General features: G+C 33.6%; 1 protein-coding gene across 1 annotated transcript in view; it reads left to right on the top strand.

The window, feature by feature from the left end:
- LOC107600840 (unconventional myosin-VIIa-like) overlaps positions 1-23,667 on the top strand; it is a 53,987-nt gene that overhangs the window by 810 nt on the left and 29,510 nt on the right. The window contains exons 2-16 of the mRNA XM_016292815.1: positions 3,264-3,333; positions 11,734-11,847; positions 12,803-12,987; positions 14,794-14,915; positions 15,002-15,144; positions 16,192-16,305; positions 16,497-16,650; positions 17,126-17,202; positions 18,696-18,815; positions 18,888-19,030; positions 19,840-20,050; positions 20,126-20,261; positions 21,119-21,225; positions 22,428-22,565; positions 22,832-22,990. Of these exons, the coding sequence (XP_016148301.1) occupies positions 3,316-3,333; positions 11,734-11,847; positions 12,803-12,987; positions 14,794-14,915; positions 15,002-15,144; positions 16,192-16,305; positions 16,497-16,650; positions 17,126-17,202; positions 18,696-18,815; positions 18,888-19,030; positions 19,840-20,050; positions 20,126-20,261; positions 21,119-21,225; positions 22,428-22,565; positions 22,832-22,990 (1,941 nt within the window). The 5' untranslated portion in view covers positions 3,264-3,315. The remainder of the gene's footprint in view (positions 1-3,263; positions 3,334-11,733; positions 11,848-12,802; positions 12,988-14,793; positions 14,916-15,001; positions 15,145-16,191; positions 16,306-16,496; positions 16,651-17,125; positions 17,203-18,695; positions 18,816-18,887; positions 19,031-19,839; positions 20,051-20,125; positions 20,262-21,118; positions 21,226-22,427; positions 22,566-22,831; positions 22,991-23,667) is intronic.

Below are 23,667 nucleotides of genomic sequence, written 5' to 3'. Positions count from 1 at the left end.
TATATATACAAATATATATATATATATATATATATATAAACATAAAAGTGAAATGATATATATATATATATATATAATTTCATTTAATGTTTGTTTTTTTCAAGTAACAAAAATGTTTAGATTTTTATTAGATTTTTTTATTTATGGTCTTAGTTTTGGTTAACTAAATACTCAAATAAGTTAGTGGATATATTCCAGTAAATCTGTAAATAACATGATATAGTGATTACATTTTCCAGCTAAATTATTCCCAAAGCATCGAGTTCTTGGCCTTTACACACCGTTTTCTATCAGATGTATATTAGATATATGAGTTTAGATGAGCTGTGTTCAGTGTAATTAGAGTGTTTTGTCTGATGAATGCTAAATTACAGTATCTTGTCAAGGACGAGATGCAGATGGCGAGCTTTGCATGTTTTTCTTGCATTTCAGCATTTAGCTTGTCCTCTGGCTAGTCAGATTTTGCTTTCTAACTGAGTTTATTTTGCCAAAAAGTGACTAACATCTAATTAATAATGCACTGATATTTGAAGCCAGTATGACTATAGGAATCCACTTTTTGCAGTGAAAGAGTGTTCTTTGAGGTTAATCTAACAGTCTGAAAAACCTCATCAATTAACTGGTTAAAAACATTAACAGTGAAAGATAAATCTACAGATTGGCTGTGGATTACATATAGTACTTTATCTGTATTTTGGGCTCCTTGAATCTGTGCTGTCATTGGTCAGGACAGGAATCAGATCGGATCCCTGTGGATTTTGGACTAAGAACTTCTTAATTTGTTCTGATCCTTACTGTACATGCTGAAACATATCCTTCACCCGACGCAAGAGGGCCTGCATCTCAATTTTTTAAATGTCAATGACAGTAAGGTTAATTTTAGAGGGCGCTTTAAACATATTTTGGCACTTTCAGCTTTTATGCAGCCATTACATGTGGACATCACAGTTTGAAATGATTAATTGATTGATTTTATTATTATTGGTTTTTTTGGACATATGTAAAATGTCAAATGACATTTATTTATTTATATTTTTGTATTATTTAATGTTGATGATAGTATTATTTTTATATTTTTAGACATTTTTTTAACGTATAAATACTGTGGTTCATGAATATGGTCATCATTCAGTACTATGGTACCATGATATTTGTTTACCATGGTATCACCACAGTACTTTTGTGAGGGAAATTTGAAGAAATGTGTTGCTCTTCAACACACAGACTAATTCATCTTCAACACACACACACTAATATTTATTCGTCTGTTTAACCTGTATCCCGGCTCTCCTTCCTGTCCCTTGCATCCAGACTGTGCAGTCTTTATTCCCAGACGTCAACTGGTTTAATTAGACAGTAAAATATTAATGTCCATGTGCATGGCGCTCTATTCAGCACATTCATCCTGCTCGCCCTGCGTGTCCGGACCCGATTAACCAGCTAAAACTACACCAGAGGTTTGAAGCAGAGTTATTCTAGTTAACAAAAACTAAAACCATAAAAAATTTGATATGAGATAAAAAATAAAAAAAAAATCTTAAACTTATTTTATTTTTTGTATTCAAGGAAACATTTCTGATTTTCATTTAGTTTAACTTGATGTATTAAATGACTAAAACTAAAACTGAAATAAAAATTAATAATAAATAATAAAAATGACAAAAACAAAAATTTAAATGAATTTAGAAAGTATAAAAAATATTAATAAAAACCATCTCAGTGACACTAAAATAACACAATGCACAAATATGCACACCTGCTTGAGTTCACATCTGCTTCAGAAGGAATTTGAAAAGAAATATTGTAAAATTCTTGTAGCGTCTTGGTGAAGACATCTGAAGGAGCTTCTGTTTCTCAGGAGGTCATAGGTCAGCTGTTGTCAAAGGGAAGTTAAATAGAGGAAATGTGAGGCAGGTCGTTCACGGCTGAATAATTTAGCATGGGAATGTTTACTGCTTCTATTGGCTTGTTTTCTTTTTATGCACATTAATCTGCAGCTGGTGTTTTTGCTGTTGTTATAGTTTGTATCTGTGGAACAGGATCAGCGGTGGTGTCTGTGTTCAGTGTTGTGTGTCCCATTGAATAACAGTCATTATATCAGCATGACTGCAGTCAATGATGAAACACGGACCAGACCTGAGAGTCTAGTACAGAATGACTGTGTGTGTGTGTGTGTGTGTGCGTGCGTGTGTGTGTGCGTGCGTGTGTGCGTGCGTGTGTGTGTGCTTGTGTGTGTGTGTGCTTGTGTGTGAGTGTGTGCGTGTGTGTGTGTGTGTGTGTGTGTGTGTGAGTGTGTGTGTGTGTGTGTGTGTGTGCGTGCGTGTGTGTGTGCGTGCGTGTGTGCGTGCGTGTGTGTGTGCTTGTGTGTGTGTGTGCTTGTGTGTGAGTGTGTGCGTGTGTGTGTGTGTGTGTGTGTGTGTGTGAGTGTGTGTGTGTGTGTGTGTGTGTGCGTGCGTGTGTGTGTGCGTGCGTGTGTGCGTGCGTGTGTGTGTGCTTGTGTGTGTGTGTGCTTGTGTGTGAGTGTGTGCGTGTGTGTGTGTGTGTGTGTGTGTGTGTGAGTGTGTGTGTGTGTGTGTGTGTGTGCGTGCGTGTGTGTGTGCGTGCGTGTGTGCGTGCGTGTGTGTGTGCTTGTGTGTGTGTGTGCTTGTGTGTGTGTGCGTGCGTGTGGTTGTGTGCGTGCGTGCGTGTGCTGAGTCGGTGTTGTTTTCTACACTGCTCATTGCTGCTAAAGACCCTCTAATGTTGTGATGAATGAGAGATTATGTTCTCCGGTTCAAAGCCTGAATCTCATTACTGCTGCTGAACATCATGCAGCAGAGTCCGGGGCTAGTTGTCACACTTTTCACTGCAGTGAATAATCTCAAAGTCGGTTTATTTGTGAAGGTCGATTGCTGTATATACACAAACCTTAACGTTTTGAGTAACCTTAAAGGTTTTTCATCACATTTTCCACAGATAAAAATTAAAACAAGAAGGGAAAAAAAGATACATTCACTCCTATAGCAGGGCATGTTGTCACACAGCATGGGGTAAGTTGTCACATTAGAAACCTGCTCTTTACTAAAAAAAGAAGTAAATAAACATCCATATTCTAAAATCCATCCAACATATCTAGATTTTAAATATATTTTTGGCAAACTAATGCATTTTAAGGTAAATTTAAACAGTAAAAACAATTTATGAAACATGGAAAAAAAAATAATAATAAAAAAGATAACAATTGACTCTGTAGCACTAATAATCTGTGTGTGTGTGTTTGTCAGGGTCTGCTGTGGAGACGTCTGATGTCCAGGAGGAAGCACAAACAGCACAGTCATGGTCATTCTACAGCAGGTACACACTCATCATTCACTCCAGAAAACACGCTTACGTCTTCATAAACACTCAAAATATCCCGATCCAGCACACAGGGTCAAACTCTCAGGACCTCGGAAATCTGACGGCCTGTGTGATAGTGTTTTGGATCATTTCTTTATTAGAGAGATTTATTACTGTCTAAAACTGATCATCTTAAATCAAGAACAAACTTTAAACAGTAGAAATATGATTCATTACATATTTTGAAAGATTCATTTGTATCGTAACTAGTGTTGATCTGTGGTGCCTGTAGAGGTCAGATGGAACCCTGACTGGTTTGACATTGACTCACTCCAGAAATAAAGCAGCTTCAGCGGAGCGCAGAACGTAAATGCTGTTAACTGATTATGTCTAATCTGATCTGGGTCTCAGTACTACACACATATGCTATACGCCAACCTCTAACCTCTGGCTTCAATAATATGTCAGTCTGCATTGTTGTGAAGGTAGTGTTTTCCTTTTTATCTTGTTATCTGTTTATTAGTGCTCCTCTGATGAAGTAAGTTGCTTGCGGGTCGAGTTGAGTCGGTGTTGTTTTCTACACTGCTCATTGCTGCTAAAGACCCTCTAATGTTGTGATGAATGAGAGATTATGTTCTCCGGTTCAAAGCCTGAATCTCATTACTGCTGCTGAACATCATGCAGCAGAGTCCGGGGCTAGTTGTCACACTTTTCGCTGCAGTGAATAATTTCAAAGTCGGTTTATTTGTGAAGGTCGATTGCTGTATATACACAAACCTTAACGTTTTGAGTAACCTTAAAGGTTTTTCATCACATTTTCCACAGATAATGATAAAAACAAGAAGGAAAAAAAAGATACATTCACTCCTATAGCAGGGCATGTTGTCACACAGCATGGGGTAAGTTGTCACATTAGAAACCTGCTCTTTACTAAAAAAAAAGAAGTAAATAAACATCCATATTCTAAAATCCATCCAACATATCTAGATTTTAAATATATTTTTGGCAAACTAATGCATTTTAAGGTAAATTTAAACAGTAAAAACAATTTATGAAACATGAAAAAAAAATAATAATAAAAAAGATAACAATTGACTGACTGACTGAATGAATGAACGAACAATTAATCAAATAAATAAATATTTTAATAAAATATAAATATTAACAATAAGATAATAAATTAAATAATAATAACAAATAATTTGTATTTTATTCAGGTCCATTTCAAATAAATGTATAATTATTATTTATAAATATATTGTGGCAAAATAAATAAATAAGTAAATGGTTTCAAAAATTGTCTTTTGTTTTGGCTAAAATAAAAATGCAATTAATTTATTGTAAGAAATTACATAATATAAAACATAAGTGACAACTTGCCCCCATCTGATATTTATGAAAACAGAAAACACCCTTGTCATGTAAACAGTTCAAACATTTATTAACATTTATTGTGTAGTAGCAATTACAAAAAAAATTAAAATTAAGAAATTTAAGTTTGGTTTAAAAAAAAATATATATATATATATATATAGTCTAAATTTTAGAGTAACTTTGACATATGAACATACAATGCATTGCTAGAGAAAACGAGCGTTTTTGTGTAATTGGATGTTTGGCTGAAAAGATAAAGACCATAACATCTTCTGTGTGACAACTAGCCCCTGTCTCCCCCGTTTATAGGATTACTTGCAGTATGTCTGCTCAAACACAGAGTGTTAAATGTTTGGTTTGCTCTAAACTCTTCCGCGTCCATCACGTCCAGTTTACTTGTTGTTTTTGCTGGGTTATTGAAGGTTATTTTGTAAGTTTGCTGGTCCATTGGCTCTGATGAACACTGAACACAGAGCTGCTCTCATCTAGCTTTCTGTGACTCTAATCGCTGCTGACAGGCCCTCATTTTCAGGAGCGGGATGTGGTCATTCACGGGCTCATAGATTCACAGGGTTACGAGGATCCGGCTCTGTCTGTCACAGAGGAACCAGCACTGGGGTGATTTCTGTCCCGTTAAAGAGCGCAGACTGAAGCGAGAGGTGAGCTGTAACTGGCCAGTGGGTTTGAGATGAAGGGAGCCAGAGCACAGGGACGGGATGTGAAAACACGCAAACTGAGTTACAGGTATCCCACATTAGTACAGGTAAGGCCGGGCTTTAAAGATCGCAATGCTTGAGTTGCAAATAGGACATTTCATTTGCTGAGGGTGTTTGTGGCACACAAAGAGATGCACGAATGAATTATTTCATAATAGTGGGATTGCCTGTGAGTGAGAAACTGTAAAAGGTGAAAGTTTTCCGGGTGATATTTCACCCAAAAAAATTAAAGGGGAAAATAAAAATTATATTTTGCATGAAGAAAAATGAAGCCTGTTTTTTTGTAACATAATTTAATGAAAGTTATGCACATTTACCTGTAACTCTTATTGCTGTAATGTGAAAAAAATACATTTAAATTGTAAAATTTGTAATACACCAACGTAGTATTTCTTGTACTGACTTTAATTTTTTCTTTTAAAAAATCACGTCATTTAAACAATATAATTTAATTACCATTAAAAAACCAAAACAACTACAATAATAATAATAAACTCATGAAAAAAGCATGAGATGAGAATGAGAATTTAGGTGAAAAATTTGCTTAATTGCTGTCAAAATAATGTCACAATGCATTCAATATTAATGGTTTATTAATAGGCTTTACTTTCTTTATGCAAAATATAATATATATATATATTTTTTTTTACTTTTGATATTGGACAGGCTGAATTTTCTTTCTAGTGTTATTTTAGTATTACCTTACTACTATTAATATTTTGAATTATATATATATATATAGTTTTAGTAGTTTTGTTATATGCTTTTGTCATTTTTAAAAAATATTCTATTTAGGTTTAATTTTTTATTTTATTTCAGTTTTAGTTTTAGTAATTTTAGTATTTTAACTTAAATCTATTTTTATTAGTTGCCAACGTTTTACATTTAAATTTTTTTAAGCTTTTGCAAATTTAAGTTTTTCATGAAATATTTATTATTTAGTTGTGCTACTCCATATTTTTGTGGAAACCGTGATCCATTTTCATTTTCAAGGATTATTTGATGAATACAAAGTTCAAAAGAACAGCACTTATTTCAAATGTAAATCTTTTGTAACATCATAAATGTCATTACTGTCACTTTTGATCAAATGAATGCGTCCTTGCTGAATAAAAGTATTATTTTTTTCAAAAACAAAAACATTACTGACCCCAAACTTTTTTTTTGTACCACTTCTGAATTAGAAAAAACAACAACTTTTATTTGTTTTATTATTATTATACCGTACTATGACAATATAAGATAAATTATTTATTTCAGCTTTATTTCAATTAATGAAAACTATTTTTAATAAAAATTTGAGTTAACAATAACAACACTGATTTTGCCATCTTTTTTCTGGCTTTATTCATTTGCATTAATTAATGAATGCATTCCAGTCTGAGGTGCATATTTCAGTCATTTAAGCCCCCGTCCAATGGCGTCATCCGTTTCATTCTCCACCCACTCAAAGAGAATTAAAGTGGGCGGAGCTAACAGAACACTGAGACCAGCAGCACCTGCTTCATAACCCATGCTTCACTGTTTCAGAATAACTGCTTGTGAGGAGAGTGTTTTATGGTTTAAATGCAAATGTGGTTTAATTGCTTTGGCACGTCTTATGAATATTATGTGGTAATGTCACAGTTTGGCAATGACACTGTGCTCTGAGGAGGAACATTTGGCAGCGTTTTAATGACGGTTGCAGTGAAATACCAGCTGTCCTCTAGTATACATAACATATCTGTCCTTGTTTGACCTTTGCCTAATTTTGTCATTTAAATGCTAATCAATGCCAATCTAGACCAAGTTTTAAACTTCATGCCAAGACCAAGATCATTTACTGTTGTGTTTGCCAAGTCAAGAATCACTGTTATTACTGCTCATATTCAGGATTATTAATAGTTCTTTATTTCTTTCTTTCTTCCATCCATCCATCCATCCTTTGTTCTTTCATTCTTTCCTTCCTTCCTTCCTTTCTTTCTTCCATCCGTCCATCCATCCTTCCTTCCTTCCTTTCTTCCATCCATCCATCCATCCATCCTTCCTTCCTTCCTTCCTTCCATCCATCCATCATCCATCCATCCTTCCTTCCTTTCTTCCATCCATCCATCCATCATCCATCCTTCCTTCCTTCATTTGTCCGTCCATCTTCTTTCTTTCTTTCTTTCTTTCTTTCTTTCTTTCTTTCTTTCTTTCTTTCTTTCTTTCTTTCTGTCTTCCTTCCTTGCTTCACTGTATTTTTCAATTATTTAGTAATTTTTTAAATATATACAACTACATTTACTAATAATATTATTAACATTTTACTAAAAGTGTTAGTAATTTTGTTTGGTGCTTTTTTCATTTTTTTTATTCAGTTTTTTTTTAAATACTAAAAAAATAACCAAGCAATGGGACATGCTAACAAGTTTTACACTCCCAGAAAATATAAAAAATCTAGTTTAACTTTATGCTTTGGATAGACTCATTTCTAAATGTTTTAACTCGCCTCAAATCACAAAGTAAGAATATTTCCTTTTTGCAAAGCGCATGCATGCAATATTAGAACATGTGACCAGTTGTTGCCAAAAGGGGGAGATCTTACATGTAGACATGAGCTCACATGAACTCAATGGCGTTTGATCAACATTATCAATAAGTTAGGAAATTTATGCTACTTGGTTTAATTGTTTTTGGTTGTTTTAAAGTGCTGTGTTTATTTCCGTGTACTGCCGCTCACTAATATCTCTCAGATTAGGTTGCAGAGTGTTTTATGACACACATCCATGTACTGTATTTTCTCCCTCTCCATTACACCTATAGCAGTAACTGTAGTACGGCAGTATTGTGTGTGGTGATAATGCGTCTATATAACTAACGCAAACGTCACTCGTGTTGTTACTGCATGTCGAGCTGATCGTTCGCACTTGCTGAATAATTTACCTGCACTGAGTCTCAGTCTCACACTCCTGTGTGGCTAGAAATGTCCACTGCTATCTGTTTTCGTCTCATTTTGAACTGAATCACCATTGGCTCAATGGAAGAAGCGCTCATATCTATAGCAGGGGTATTAAATTAGAGCTCCAGTTTCTAAATGATCTGAACAATCGTAGCTTAGTTTCAGGAGTCTGTATGTTGTGTTGCAATGACATTTGAGGCACATTCAGTGCAGTTTTTTTAAGTTGGCAGCCTTAATACCTTCTAGTCAAAATAGTCTCCCAGAGACTGTCCATTATAGAATCATGAATGATTAAAAAAATACTTGTTTGAGTGCTGAAAATCTAAACGCATTATGTAAACCTGGCTGACTGAACGATTCATTGAGCTGATTTATTATTTTCTGTGATTGTGATTCATGTGTGAATACATAGACACTACTGTTCAAATGTTTGGTGTTGGTAAATTAAATGTTTTTAAAAGAAGTCTCTTATGCTCATCAAGTGTGCATTTAAATATTTCCTCAAAAATACAGTAAAATTATGAAATATTATTAAAATTTAAAATCTTTGTTTTCTATGTTAATGTTCTGTAAAACGTAATTTATTCCTGTGATGCAAAGCTGTATTTTCAGCATCATTACTCCAGTCTTCAGTGTCACATGATCTTCAGATATCATTCTAATATGCTGATTTGCTGCTCGAGAAACATTTCTGATTATTATCCATGCTGAAAACAGTTGTGTTGTTTCATATTTTTGTGGAAACCGTGATACATTTTATTTTTCAGGATTCTTTGATCAATAGAAAGTTCAAAAGAACAGCATTTATTTCAAATTTAAATCTTTTGGAACATCATAAATGTCTTTACTGTCACTTTTGATCAAATGAATGCATCCCTGCCGAATAAAAATATTTATTTCTTTCAAAAGCAAAAACATTACTGACCCCAAACTCTTTTTGTTGTACCACTTCTGAATTAAATTTTTATTTATTATTATTATTATAATTATTATTATATATCAATATAAGAGAAATTGTTTGCAGTCTGATAGGAACTGATATTGTTTGGTGACCTTTGACCTAAAGCATCTTAGTTTCTGCACACCACACTTAGAAGTCTGGCTTTTTAATGAATGCTTAAGCACATTTCTTTCCCATAGTGCTCTTGTTTTATCCTCTGATAGTCTGTTATGAGGTTTGATAATGAAAGACAGCGAGAAGGAGGAGTGAGCGAACAATGCAGTTGTTGTCTTGGCATGAATTATTCATCTGTGTGTCGTTGCTAGGATTGTATCAGCGGCGCTGGCTGGCAATGCGGCCTTCTCAGACGTGACAGCTGCGGCCAAACGGTGTTGGGTTCTCCCTCTACCTGGATTGATTTGCCTTTGGGGATATTTAGTTAATTAAAAAGCTCCATATTATCAGGGGATCCACCTCCACACCCAATGCCCTGACCAACCCTTCCAGACGCTAATGCACACCATATACACCAGCAGGAGTAAAGGGGACATAGTACGGTCAGGGCTGATGAAAACGAACCTAAAGAGCAAGAAAGTGCAAGCAAAGGAACGGAGCAATAAATACAGAGAGGAATGATCCAGCTTTGGGCCTCAGATTTGGTTTTTTAAGGACGTTTGTGTGTTTCAGGACGTCGTGCAGACAACTGTTTTTGTCGCTACTATTATTTTTATCCCACTGGCGGACTGGAAGGAAACGGTTTCTGTGAAATCCTGGGTCTCTGGAGGGCTGGACGGAGGGTTTTGATGCTGAGGAAGCGAGCGTGTGGATGTGTGTGTGTTTGAGGGTGTATATCAGACGCTCTCGGGCTGGAGTTTTAGGGTTTGATCTGGTGAGGATGTACAATCGTCGGGATTACGTCGAACTCTACGAGCAGGATCAGGCAAAGTGGGCCTTACTACGAAATGTCAACACTGTGGTCAAACACACTACTCTGTTACCGGTACAACATGTGTGTGTGTGTGTGTGTGTGTGTAAATGCTTCATATTTGTGACTTGTTTGATTTGGAGAAACTGTGTTTTGGAGCTCTTGTTGGATTTATTTGAAGTATTATTATTTTTATCCCACTGGCGGACTGGAAGGAAACGGTTTCTGTGAAATCCTGGGTCTCTGGAGGGCTGGACGGAGGGTTTTGATGCTGAGGAAGCGAGCGTGTGGATGTGTGTGTGTTTGAGGGTGTATATCAGACGCTCTCGGGCTGGAGTTTTAGGGTTTGATCTGGTGAGGATGTACAAGCGTCGGGATTACGTCGAACTCTACGAGCAGGATCAGGCAAAGTGGGCCTTACTACGAAATGTCAACACTGTGGTCAAACACACTACTCTGTTACCGGTACAACATGTGTGTGTGTGTGTGTGTGTGTGTGTGTGTGTAAATGCTTCATATTTGTGACTTGTTTGATTTGGAGAAACTGTGTTTTGGAGCTCTTGTTGGATTTATTTGAAGTATTTTGGTGCCAGGCATTCACTTTTAATTAATTTTGATTTTGCATCTAACACTATATAAGTGGTAAAGTTCAGTGTCTGCATAATCCTCATGATTATTCAGTCTTGTTGTCTTGTTGAATTGCTTATGTTCCTCTATTGTAATTCGCTTTGATAAAAGCAACTGCAAAATTTAATTGGTTTCTATTTCAAGTGTTAGGTAGTTATTACTAGTATATAATACATAACATAACATAATATTGATTAACTGATCAAATTAATGGACCTGCAAAAAAACGCGATTTCTACCCAGAGAATATATATAGAGGGTATATATATATATACATTTGATGATTTGCAAAATGCAAGCTAATATTAGTAGTAGTTGTGTAAAAATATATATATAGAAAGAGATAGAGAGAGAATAGTTTGTAGAAATTGTATTATTTGATACATTTTTATAATTAAAATTATTATTTGAATTTTCTTAATGTTTAAAAATGAGAAAGAATGATTATTTTATTCAACAGAAATAATTAATAAAATAAAATAATTAATCATAATTATTTTATTCAGGTACACAAATTTTTTTGATTATATATATATATATATATATATTACTCAATACAATTTTACCAAGTTTTACTCAATATCATTTTAAATATGTGTGTGTGTGTGTGTGTGTGTGTGTGTGTGTGTGTGTGTGTGTGTGTGTGTGTGTGTGTCACTTATCATATATATCATATATAAATATATTATAACTATTGTAATTTAAATGATAGAAACTCTTTAGATGAAAGTGTCTACTAAGTACATAAATGTAAATGTTGTTGAGGAGACTTGTGCTGGTACTTTAAGTGATCAGGGTTAAAGGTCACGCACTCTCACAGTGTTTGAATGAAGTGATGATGTCAGTCAGACTAATGTCGTTTACAAGTAATGACCAAGTAATGTGATGTTTAATGATCTGAATTGTGTTTCAGGGCGACTATGTCTGGCTGGACCTGAAGACGGGTGGGGAATTTGAGGTCCCGATCGGAGCCGTGGTGAAGCTCTGTGATTCTGGTCAGATCCAAGTCCTGGATGATGAAGGAAGTGTAAGTTATTGATCATAAATATCATTCCTTGTCTGTTCAGCTGAAGGCTGCTCTTCTTCTGGCTGATCAGTCATGTTTTGTTGCATTGCATGATGTGTTTATTTCATGAATAGCTAATAATTATTATGAAGCTCTTTGGTGGGATTTGTGTGTTTTCTGTCGCGAAAAAAAAAAAAAAAAAAAAAAAAAAAAATTAAATTCAAAAACATTAATAATATACATAAATAATTAATATAATAATTATTTTAACATTTGAAATTCCATTTAAAAGATATCTAAATAAATACATAAGTCTAAATAATAATAAAAACAATTATTAATTGGGATAAATAACAGTTAATTATATAAAAATAACTATTATATACATATACAAAACTACTGTGTCTAATTAATTAAATAAATAAATATTATTAATTGGGATAAAAAAGGGATAATTCTGTTGCTCATTATGGTCATCAGAAAGACAAAAACAATTTGTTGTTCTGTTCCATGATTTAAATCTTCAAGAGCTTTATCTTGCTGTTTTAATCTTTAATAACTGTCCTCGTTGATCTGCTCTGGTTATGTTCTCATCTCTGTTTTTGTCTGTATGAAGACTAACTGTGGTGGTCGGGTAAGCACTCATGCGCACGGCTGTTCGCTGTTCATTGCCTGACTCAGAACGAGTGTGTTTTCATTACGGTGCTCCATTTCAACATGGCCGTGAGGTCTGCTGTAACGGGACACTGATACATCCCACTGTAACTGCACCCACGAAAAGCAAGTCGCCTGTGCGTCTCCTCTCATGTCATCTTCATTCGCCGTGTCCCATAACCAATATATCTGTCTTGTGTTATAACATGAATGATGATATCTGCATGTCCTCGACATGCTCTGAACTGTCAATGTTGCATAAAAGTCAACACAATAAAAGTTCCTCCAGTCTGCTTCAGCTCTGTTTCTGTGTTCTTCATAGACGTACACCGGGTCCATCTTAGTGGCTGTGAACCCGTATCAGCTGCTGCCCATCTATACGGCAGACCAGATTCGCCTCTACACCAACAAGAAGATCGGAGAAATGCCTCCACACATCTTCGCCATCGCCGACAACTGCTACTTCAACATGCAACGCAACAATAAAGACCAGTGCTGCATCATAAGGTGAGCAGCGTTCAGTGTGAGTGCTGCATGGGACGACATATGCCTGCCTATCTATTATTTAGGATCTGGACTGGATATCTAAAGGTTACAGGTTCAAACTCCAGAAGACGTTTTTTCAGCTGCCACCACATAGTGCCCTTGAGTCAGTGTGGTTATTGTATTAAAATAAAACAAAATATAATTATTAGATGAAAACTTAAAATACCTTGGCAACTTACAATAAGTATAGTAATTAATATAATCAGTTATTATTTACATTGTCATTTAGCAGACGCTTTTGTCGTGACAAGTTTTTTTTTTAATAATGAATAAAAACATTTAAAATAGATAGAATAGAAAAAGAATGTAGAATGTTGGTGTTAGAGGGCCACGTTTTTTTAATAAATTAAAAGAAAATAAGTAGAAATAGAATGGAAAGAGCTAGTGTTAGAGGGTCAAGTTGTTATTTTTTATAATAAATAAAACGAAAACAAGTAGATAGAATAGAAATAGAACAGAGAGTGCTAGTGTTAGAGGGTCAAGTTTTTTTTATAAAATAGAATAATTTTTATATAATTTTTAGATATAATTTTATAAAATAATAATAATTATTTTTTTTAATAAATAATTAATAAAATAATTATTTTATTCAGTACCATTTGAGATAAATACATATAGAACTATTGTGTCAGAAAAAAAGAATGAATGAATAAATATTATTGTGATTAATAATGGGATATTTGTGTTAATCATTATGGTCATCACAAAGACTAAAAATTGTAAAACTAAAACTGTTAAAAAAATGTGTTAGTTAAATAATGCTCAAATGAAATATTTATTACGTAATGAAAATGAGAAATGTTGCATTAGCAACTAACTAAAATAAAATTAGTAAAAGCTAAAGTACTAAAATGACTTAACCTGGAATAAAAATAAATCTAAATAGAAATCTTAAATAAATAAATAAAAATCACAGAAGCACATATTGTGACAAAATGACTAAAACTTAAACTAAAATGAAAAATGAAAACTGAATATCTAAAAATAGCTCTATCATTGCCACTCAGCGGGTGTTGCATGCATCAGTCCAAAAGAAGTGAAATAAAAAGCGCCCATCCATAAAAAAAAGTCTCACCCAGCTCCAGGGTGTGAACAAAGGTCTCCTGTAGCGAATCAATGCGTTTTTGTAAGAAAAATATCCGCCCGGAGCTGCTTCCGTGTACAGCTGTTGGCGCAAGCTACATTAAAGTGATTATTACGTTTTGAATATGGATATATTTCTTACAAAAACGCATTGATTCGCTGCAGGAGGCCTTTGTTCACCCCCCGGAGCCGTGTGAGACACTTTTTTTTATGGATGGGCGCTTTTTATTTAACTTCTTTTGGACTGATGCATGCAACACCCGCTGAGTGGCATTAAACAGCTTGAAAGATCAAAGACAATTTTTAATATAACTCCAAATGGATTCGTCTGAAAGAAGAAAGTCATATACACCTAGGATGACTTGAGGGTGAGTAGTTTGTGGGCTAATTGTCATTTTTGGGTGAACTAACCCTTTAAGGTCAGGGATAAAGGAAGGCTTATGGTTAGGCTCAAGAAAAGAGTTCGGGCTAGAGTTATGGGATATGGGTTGTTCTGAACCTCCAAATAAACAAAGTATATGAATGTTGCACGTGAATCCCGCAAGACTTTTTACAACTGAGGGTTACCACAGTCTATACATACAAGATGATGTCCCTGTTCTACGCTGTTGAATAAAAAAGTGTTGTAGAAGAAGATTTGAAGATGAGCCTGTGTATGTTCATCAGTGTTTATTTCCCTGCCAGTGGTGAGTCTGGAGCAGGAAAAACAGAAAGTACCAAGCTGATCCTGCAGTTTCTGGCTGCTATCAGCGGGCAGCACTCCTGGATCGAGCAGCAGGTGCTGGAGGCCAATCCCATCTTAGAAGGTAAGAGAACTGCGGAGGGATTGAGCTCTGGAAACACATCTCTGTGCGGATTACATTCTAATTAGTTTGATTACTTTACCACACAGCCTTTGGGAACGCTAAAACCATCCGTAACGACAACTCCAGCCGCTTTGGGAAATACATCGACATCCACTTCAACAAAAGAGGAGCCATAGAGGGAGCAAAGATCGAGCAGTACCTTCTGGAGAAATCCAGAGTGTGTCGACAGGTAACAAATCTGAATCCCAATTCTTTTGAGTCTGAATCAGTGGTTTGGGTCTGGTAAGATTTTGAAAGAAGTCTCATGTACACCAAGGCAGCATTTATTTGATCAAAAATACAGAAAAAATAAATATAATTTTATAATATATAAATAATTGTACAATTTTAATTAATTGTTTTCTATGTGAATATATAGTAAAATGTAATTTATTTCTGTGATCAAAGCTGAATTTTCAGCATCAGTACTCCAGTCTTCAGTGTCACATGATCTTCAGAAATCATTCTAATATGCTGATTTGCTGCTCGAGAAACATTTCTGATTATTATCAATGTGCTGCACGATATTTTAGTGGAAACTGTGATACATTTTTGTTCATGATTCTTTGATGAATAGAAAGTTCACATCCCTAACCCTAACAATTATTTGAAAAATAAATCTTTTGTAACATTATAAATGTCTTGATTGTCACTTTTGATCAATTTAATGCTGACTTGTAACTTAATTTATTAAATGAATAAATAAAGTACTGTTACTACTGTACTACAATTACAACAATGGATTTCTACAGGGCCAAAAAGCATGAATATTTGAAACAGAGAAATTGTTCCACAAAAAACAAGATTTCTACTTCCGTCTTATGCATAAGATGATACCTTTCTCCGTTATTTATTATATGATACTGTATAATGAAACTGAATTTCTGCATTATTGCAAAACTTTGAGCAAATATCTTTGATGATCTTCATGGTAGATGTTTGTTTAGTAATATTTTTGAGCAACCTGTGACACATTTTTGTTCAGGATTCTTTGAATAGAACTTTCAGAAGAACAGAATTTATTTGAAATAGTCAAATTAATCCTTCTAAATGCTTTTACCGTCACTTTTGATCAGTTTAATGTGTCCTTGATGAATGAAAGTATTAATGTCTGCTATTCTATTGCTATAATGAAAATAAAATCAGTCCAAATTGCAACATGCAACGTGTGAATTATTATTATTAAAAAAAATTGTTTACGATTTTTTAATTTGTACCTTTTCCTCTGCTCTTTCAGGCCCGTGATGAGAGAAACTACCACATTTTCTACTGTATGTTGAAAGGAATGACGCCTGACCAGAAGAAGAAGCTCGGCTTGGGTAAAGCCACAGACTACACCTACCTTACTATTGTGAGTGATGATCTTTAATGCTTTAATGTTCTTGCAGTGTGCAGTATACATGTGCACAATCAGACATACAGAGACAATCTTTAATAGCAGACACTCGCTGGAGTCTTCAAAACAACTCCAAAATATACTAACATATTAGTATTTGCATTCATAACCTTGACCTGGCATGTGTCTACGCTGTCTAAACTCAGGGAAACTGCACTGTTTGTGACGGTCGAGATGATCAGAAGGAATATTCAAACATCCGCTCGGCCATGAAGGTCCTCATGTTCACAGACAAGGAGAACTGGGAGATTTGCAAGCTGCTAGCCGCTATTCTGCACATGGGCAACCTGAACTATGAGGGTGAGTTTGCTGGACAAATGCACTGATAGCACATGTAGGCTTTATTGCCTATTTATCTATTTGACGTCTGGATTTACGTCTACACTCTAAAAAATGCTGGGTCAAAGCAACCCAATAGCTGGGTTTGTCCCTTTTTAACCCTGCGCTGGGTTATATTTAACCCAGCATTTTTTAGAGTGTATAGGATGTTTCCTATCAGATGTCAAATAGACGTTTAGAAGATGTCTTTAAGATGTTTATGATTGCATGTAAAACTGACATCTTAAAGATGTCTATCAGATGTTTGTACACAGCAGATGTTTTCCAGATGAAGTGATCTTTAACAGACATCTTGCAGATGTACAGTATGTGTGCTGTCTGTGTCTAATAAACTCTTTTTTTTTTATTCAAAACATACTTTTGTCATGTACTTTATCTTTAGTAGTACTGAAACTGTGTATTTAGTAACTTATGGTGTTATAAACTTGCTCCCCAGCTCGCACATATGATAATTTGGACGCTTGTGAGGTCGTGCGATGCTCGGATCTCACCACTGCCGCTGTTTTATTAGAGGTATGAAGCTAAATCATGACATTATAGCGACATGGCGATTTAAGTGCATTTTAGCATAAAATTTATGCTAAATACATCTTTTGAATGAATTAATCTAGTCTGTTATGTATCGGACATTTGACGAATGCGAATAGAAGTATGTGCAAGATTATCCAGGTGTTTGAGTGTCCTCTTGTGACTAACATGAAAACAATTACTGTGATGGATTTAAGTATGAATGTTTGAAACGGAGAAATTGTTTTCCATTTTTACACAAAAACGTATGAGTATTTGAAACAGGGAAATTGTATTTTTTTCTCCACAAAAAAAAAAGAATACTTTAATTATAGAGAAATAAAAATAAAAAAAATCCACAAAAATGTATGAATGTTTGAAACAGAGAAATTGTATTTATTTTTTTTCCACAAAAAAAATCTGTGAACATCTGAAACAAAGAAATTTTTATTGAACTTGTTCCGCAAGAAAATGTAAGAATATTTGAAATAGATTTTTTTCCACAAAAAAGTTTGAATATACAGAGAAATTATATTTAAAAATTTTCAACAAAAAATGTATGAATGTTTGAAATAGACAAGTGTTATTTAATTTTTTCCACAAAAAATGTATGAATTTTTGAAACAGAGAAATTTTATTTTTTTACACAAATAAATAAATAAATAGATTTTTTCCCCCCCAAAAAAATCTGTGAATATTTGAAACAGAGAAATTATATTTAACTTTTTCCACAACAAAAATCTGAATATTTGAAATAGAGATTTTTTTCCACAAAAAAGTTTGAATATACAGAGAAATTATATTTAAAATTTTTCAACAAAAAAATTTATGAATATTTGAAACAGAGAAATTGTATTTTTTTTTTTCAGAAATAAATAAAAAATAAATACTTGAAGTAGGGATTACATATTTTTCCACAAAAAAAGTTTGAAAATATAATATTCATATATATAAATATATTAATATTTGAAACAGAGAAATTATATTTATATGTTTAAATAGAAATAGAGATTTTTTTCCACAAAAAAGTTTGAATATACAGAGAAATTGTTTAAATTTTTTCCACAAAAGATGTCTGAATATTTGAAACAGAGAAATGATATCTAACTTTTTCCACGAGAAAATGTAAGAATACTTGAAATAGAGATAAATTTTTCCACAAAAAAAGTTAGAAAATATAATATTCATATATATAAATATATTAATATTTGAAACAGAGAAATTATATTTATATTATTTTTTTTATTAATATTTGAAATATTTTTACTTTTTCCACAAAAATGTATGAATATTTGAAATAGAGAAATATTATTTGACTTTATTCTTATGCATATAATAATCAGTTATTTATGATATGATTCTGTATAAAGAAAATGACTTTTTGACAGCTGAAATTTCTGTATTATTGAGACATTGTGCAGCATTGTGTGAAACGGTGTGTTAATGATCTTTACAGCAGACGTTTGTTCAGTAACTCTGGATTGGTCCTGTGTTCATAGGTGGACTTGAAGGACCTGATGAACTGCTTGACCAGCCGAACCATAATAACCCGTGGAGAGACGGTTTCCACTCCTCTGAGTATTGAGCAGGCGCTGGATGTGCGAGACGCTTTTGTAAAGGTAAAACCATCTCCCGCTTTCATCCACACACCTGATCCAGGACATTCATCTAACTAGCTGTGTGCTTCATAGGGCATATACGGACGCTTGTTTGTGTGGATTGTTGAGAAAATCAATGCAGCCATTTATAAGCCTCCGTCCCTGGAGCTCAAAACAGTGCGGAGATGCATCGGCCTGCTCGACATTTTCGGCTTTGAGAACTTCACTGTTAACAGGTTGAAAACAAACACAACATTACAGTGTCCCTGTTGCACATACAACAAATATTTGTATATTGAGTCACCTAATAGCCTACTAATATACTAATGCTAATTATACTGTAACCATATTGTGCAAATGATGGTTAATGCATTTTCCTGGTCTAATTATCAGTTAATCCCAACTGAATTTTTATTTATTTATTTATTTTTTTAAGCCCCACTTCACAAAAATATTGAGTTGTACTTGATATGTTGACTGTGAAATTAAATTTCTATTATTAATTTATTTATTATTATATATTTAATACATAATAATTATTATATATGTTAATATATAATAATAGCATTTGATACGTAAGTAATAATTCATATTAAATCTTAAAAGAAGTTATTATATTATTATATTTTATAAATTAATTATAGTAATAGTGATCTATAGTAATAGTATTTGATATGTAAATAATCATTATTATTAAATCTTAAAATAATCAAATAAATCACTATTAATTAGTTATAAATATACTGTATATAAAAATTATTTTGACATATTAATTTATTATATATTAAATGTGTAATAATAGTATTTGATATGTAAATAATTCATATTAAATATCAAAATAATGAGCTTTTATGTACTAAAATTAATTAAATAAATTGCTGTATGTATTAATTTATGAATTATTATGTAATATATTAATTTAGTTATTATTAAATGAATGTAAATGAATAATAATTATATACTTAGTAAAATGACACCCTCATCTTGTGTGTTTATATATTTTCTGATATGATCAGCTGTTGTGATTTTGGTATCTCTCCTTCAGCTTTGAGCAGCTGTGCATCAACTTTGCCAATGAAAACCTGCAGCAGTTCTTCGTCCGTCATGTTTTCAAGCTGGAGCAGGAAGAATATAACATTGAGAACATAAACTGGCAGCACATTGAGTTCACAGACAACCAGGACGCTTTGGACATGATCGCCATAAAGCCCATGAATATCATCTCTCTCATCGACGAGGAGAGCAAGTTTCCCAAGGTGAGATCTGTACTGTACGTACGTTCACACACTGCTTCCTGTGTTCACGCTGACCCTTTCTTTTTCATGTTTCAGGGCACAGACACCACCATGCTGAACAAACTCAACTCTCAACACAAACTCAACACCAACTACATTCCCCCTAAAAACACGTACGAAACACAGTTCGGCATCCAGCACTTTGCTGGTGTGGTCTACTATGAAACCAGAGGTTCGTTTCCTTCATATAATACATGATACTCAAATGCATTCAGTATGCACTCAAAAAAAATTTGATTTATGCATTGCGTAATTACATAAAACATTCCATCCATGTGGATCACTCAGTTTTAACATAAACTAATAAACTTAATGTGATGCATATTTGTCAGTCATACACAAATGAAGCATAAGATTTCTGTAATAGTACTAATAAACTAAATGTGTTTTAAATACACAGTAACCAGGTTTATCATCAATTAACCCAATTTTTTTGATCAAGTTAACTAACTAAATATTGCTTGTTGTTCCACAGCTAGCCATATTTCAACCATACTTCATATTTTTTAAATGAATAAATTTAATTGTTTTGAATAATTGCATTTTGAAAATAGCAAATAGTCTATGTATATCAAATTAATAAATCTTAAATTTAGGCCTAAATATATAATATAATATAATTAAATATAATATAATATAATATAATACTTAAATGATTGACTTATGATTTTCATCTTTCGGAAAACAATGCAATTCAAATACATAAATCTTAAATTTATGCCTAAATGTTCTATCTATAATATAACATAATATTATATACAGTATAATATAATATAATATACAGTATAATATAATATAATATAATATTTAAATGATTGGACGACTTATTTTCATTTTGTGGAAAATAAAACAAAAATAAATAAAAAACTGCATATGCCAAATCCCACAAATTTACACTTGTGCCATATCTGGAGAGCAGAATAGCCTAGAAACTTTATAGAAAAAAGCACCTCGCAACAACCAGAGCATCCTAACAAGGATCTAGTTATTAGTTAATGTGCTTGCTAATGCTTTTGAGTGTCTGAGCAGGTTTTCTGGAGAAGAATCGAGACACGCTGCACGGTGACATCATTCAGCTCGTCCACTCCTCCAAAAACAAGTTCATCAAGCAGATCTTTCAGGCGGACGTTGCTATGGTAACGTCTGCATCTCATTTATAGACTTTACTATAAGCACTACATTATTGTCTCCGCACTCCCTCACAAGTGAGTAAGACATTAAATGCTATCAGATGGTAATACCGTGGTACTTTGATATAGACAATTGTGCTGCACGATTACTATATTCATACACCATTGCACTTCAGAAAATCTTTGGTATTACCGTAGTACTTTTTGAAAGTGAAATACCTTTGAGAATTAAAATGGATTTTTAACATTAAGGATGGACTGGTTACTGTACATGCTTCCCTCTTTCTGTGTTTGTGAAATGTGGTGGCAGTTTTTGTGTGGTTATGTGTCTGGTGGCAAACCAGGTTCACACCATAAGGTAAAACCGTGGTAAAAGAGTAGTAGTTTACAGTAACTAATACATAGTTGATGCTGTTGACAGCACATTCGCTGCACATGCTTCCAGTGTTTCAGTTTGCTAATATGAAATATGAGTGAGTATTAGTGCTTATGTATGTCATGATGCATCATTATTTTATTTACTAATAAATTAAGGTGAAATAAAAATGACTAACCTTATACTAGAGTGCTATTTCTATTCTAACTGATCAGATGTTTGCCTGGTAGATGATGTTAATGGGCAAATTACTTTTTTCAAAGTTTTTGAAAGAAATCTCTTATACACACCAAGGATGCATTTTTTGGGTTAAAAAATACAGTAAAAATGTGAAATATTAATACAATTTAAAATAACAGTTTTATACATGAATATAATTGTAAAATGTAATTTATTCCTGTGATGCGCAGCTGTATTTCCAGCATCATTCCTCCAGTCTTCAGTGTCACATGATCTTCAGAAATCAGTGTAATATGCTGATTTGCTGCTCGAGAAACATTTCATCACTTTTTTATGACACAACCCTTTCCACCTTTTTTGTTCTCCCAAGTAGACAGAAATAATTTGATCTGCATCTCTGCAGAAAATATATCTGTCAAACACAGTTCCTGATGTGGAACCATTTCCCGTTTGAGGGTGAAAGAAAACAAGCAAAAGTTTCAAATCAAAATGACCAAGCCGTTTCATGACAGGTTCACCCTAAAAACAATTCTGACCTCTGCTCACCACTATTCCTGGCCTTCTTTTTAAAAGTGCATGTTCCTGTGTATGTGTGTGTGTGTGTGTGTGTGTGTGTGTGTGTGTCTGTGTGTGTGTGTTTCCTGACACACAGGGGGCGGAGACCAGAAAGCGTTCGCCGACCCTGAGCAGTCAGTTCAAGCGCTCTCTGGAGCTGCTGATGCGCACACTGAGCGTCTGTCAGCCGTTCTTCGTCCGCTGCATCAAACCCAACGAGTTCAAGAAACCCATGGTGAGCTAAACCCGCATTACTGGAATGCTAAACCATAACTTAACTGTAGTTAATGGAGAATGACACTTTCATAACTCAGAAAATTGTCAGTATAGAAATTATGTTGGCAGATTTTTTGCTTTTAAATGTTGCATTTATTTCCCCCCTCTTATTTTATGAATTATAATAACCTCTATCAATAAAGTAAACATTGCAAAGATTAAATAAAGTTGTACTAATGATCATTTTATGCACGTTTAGATGTTATGTTATCATGTGATCTCCAGCTCTTCGATCGTGAGCTGTGTGTGCGGCAGCTGCGGTATTCTGGGATGATGGAAACCATCCGGATTCGCCGGGCCGGATACCCCATCCGCTACACTTTCGTTGAGTTCGTGGACAGATACCGTGTTTTGATGCCTGGAGTGAAACCTGCTTACAAACAAGTGAGTTCATGGACTCCAGGAATATAGTATTTGAGGCTGATATGGTGTAAAATAATAAATAAATAGAAAACAAAAGAAGAGAAAGCAAAGAAAACAAAAGAAAAGAAGAAAGAAAAGGAATTCACTGTCTAGAAATTCTCACATTTCTACAGGGAAACTGCAGTGTCCTATAGTGTGACTATAGTCTTTATGTACTACATATTTTTCACATGTAAATGGCATTGTTGTGTCCTTAATATCCATCGTTTTGTTCTGATAAAGTCTTTGTGTTGGTTAATGGAAATTGGACATGACACTTTTATTTTTATTTTTTTTCCTGAATTGTACTGACATCAAAGAAAATTAAATTTTTGTATTTTAAATATGAATGCACTGAAAGTAAATAAGACAAGTCCCTACTATTAATTAATGATGTGAATTTATGTTAAATTATGTTAAACCTACAGTGTGATAATTGTTATAATATGTAATAATATGAAATAAATATAATAATATTTAAATATTAGTATTACTAATATATATATATATATATATATATATATATATATATATATATATATATATATATATATTAGTGTGTGTTGATATATATGTTGATATGTATATATATATGAACATTTTACAATTTATCTGCACTACTGTATAAAGTCTGGGGTCAGTAATTTGTTTTTTTTAAG

The sequence above is a fragment of the Sinocyclocheilus grahami genome, unplaced genomic scaffold (assembly GCF_001515645.1).
Source record: "Sinocyclocheilus grahami isolate Dianchi unplaced genomic scaffold, SAMN03320097.WGS_v1.1 scaffold14.1, whole genome shotgun sequence".
In the NCBI taxonomy this organism is placed as follows: domain Eukaryota; kingdom Metazoa; phylum Chordata; class Actinopteri; order Cypriniformes; family Cyprinidae; genus Sinocyclocheilus; species Sinocyclocheilus grahami.
This window is presented reverse-complemented; position numbering and strand designations above follow the sequence as displayed.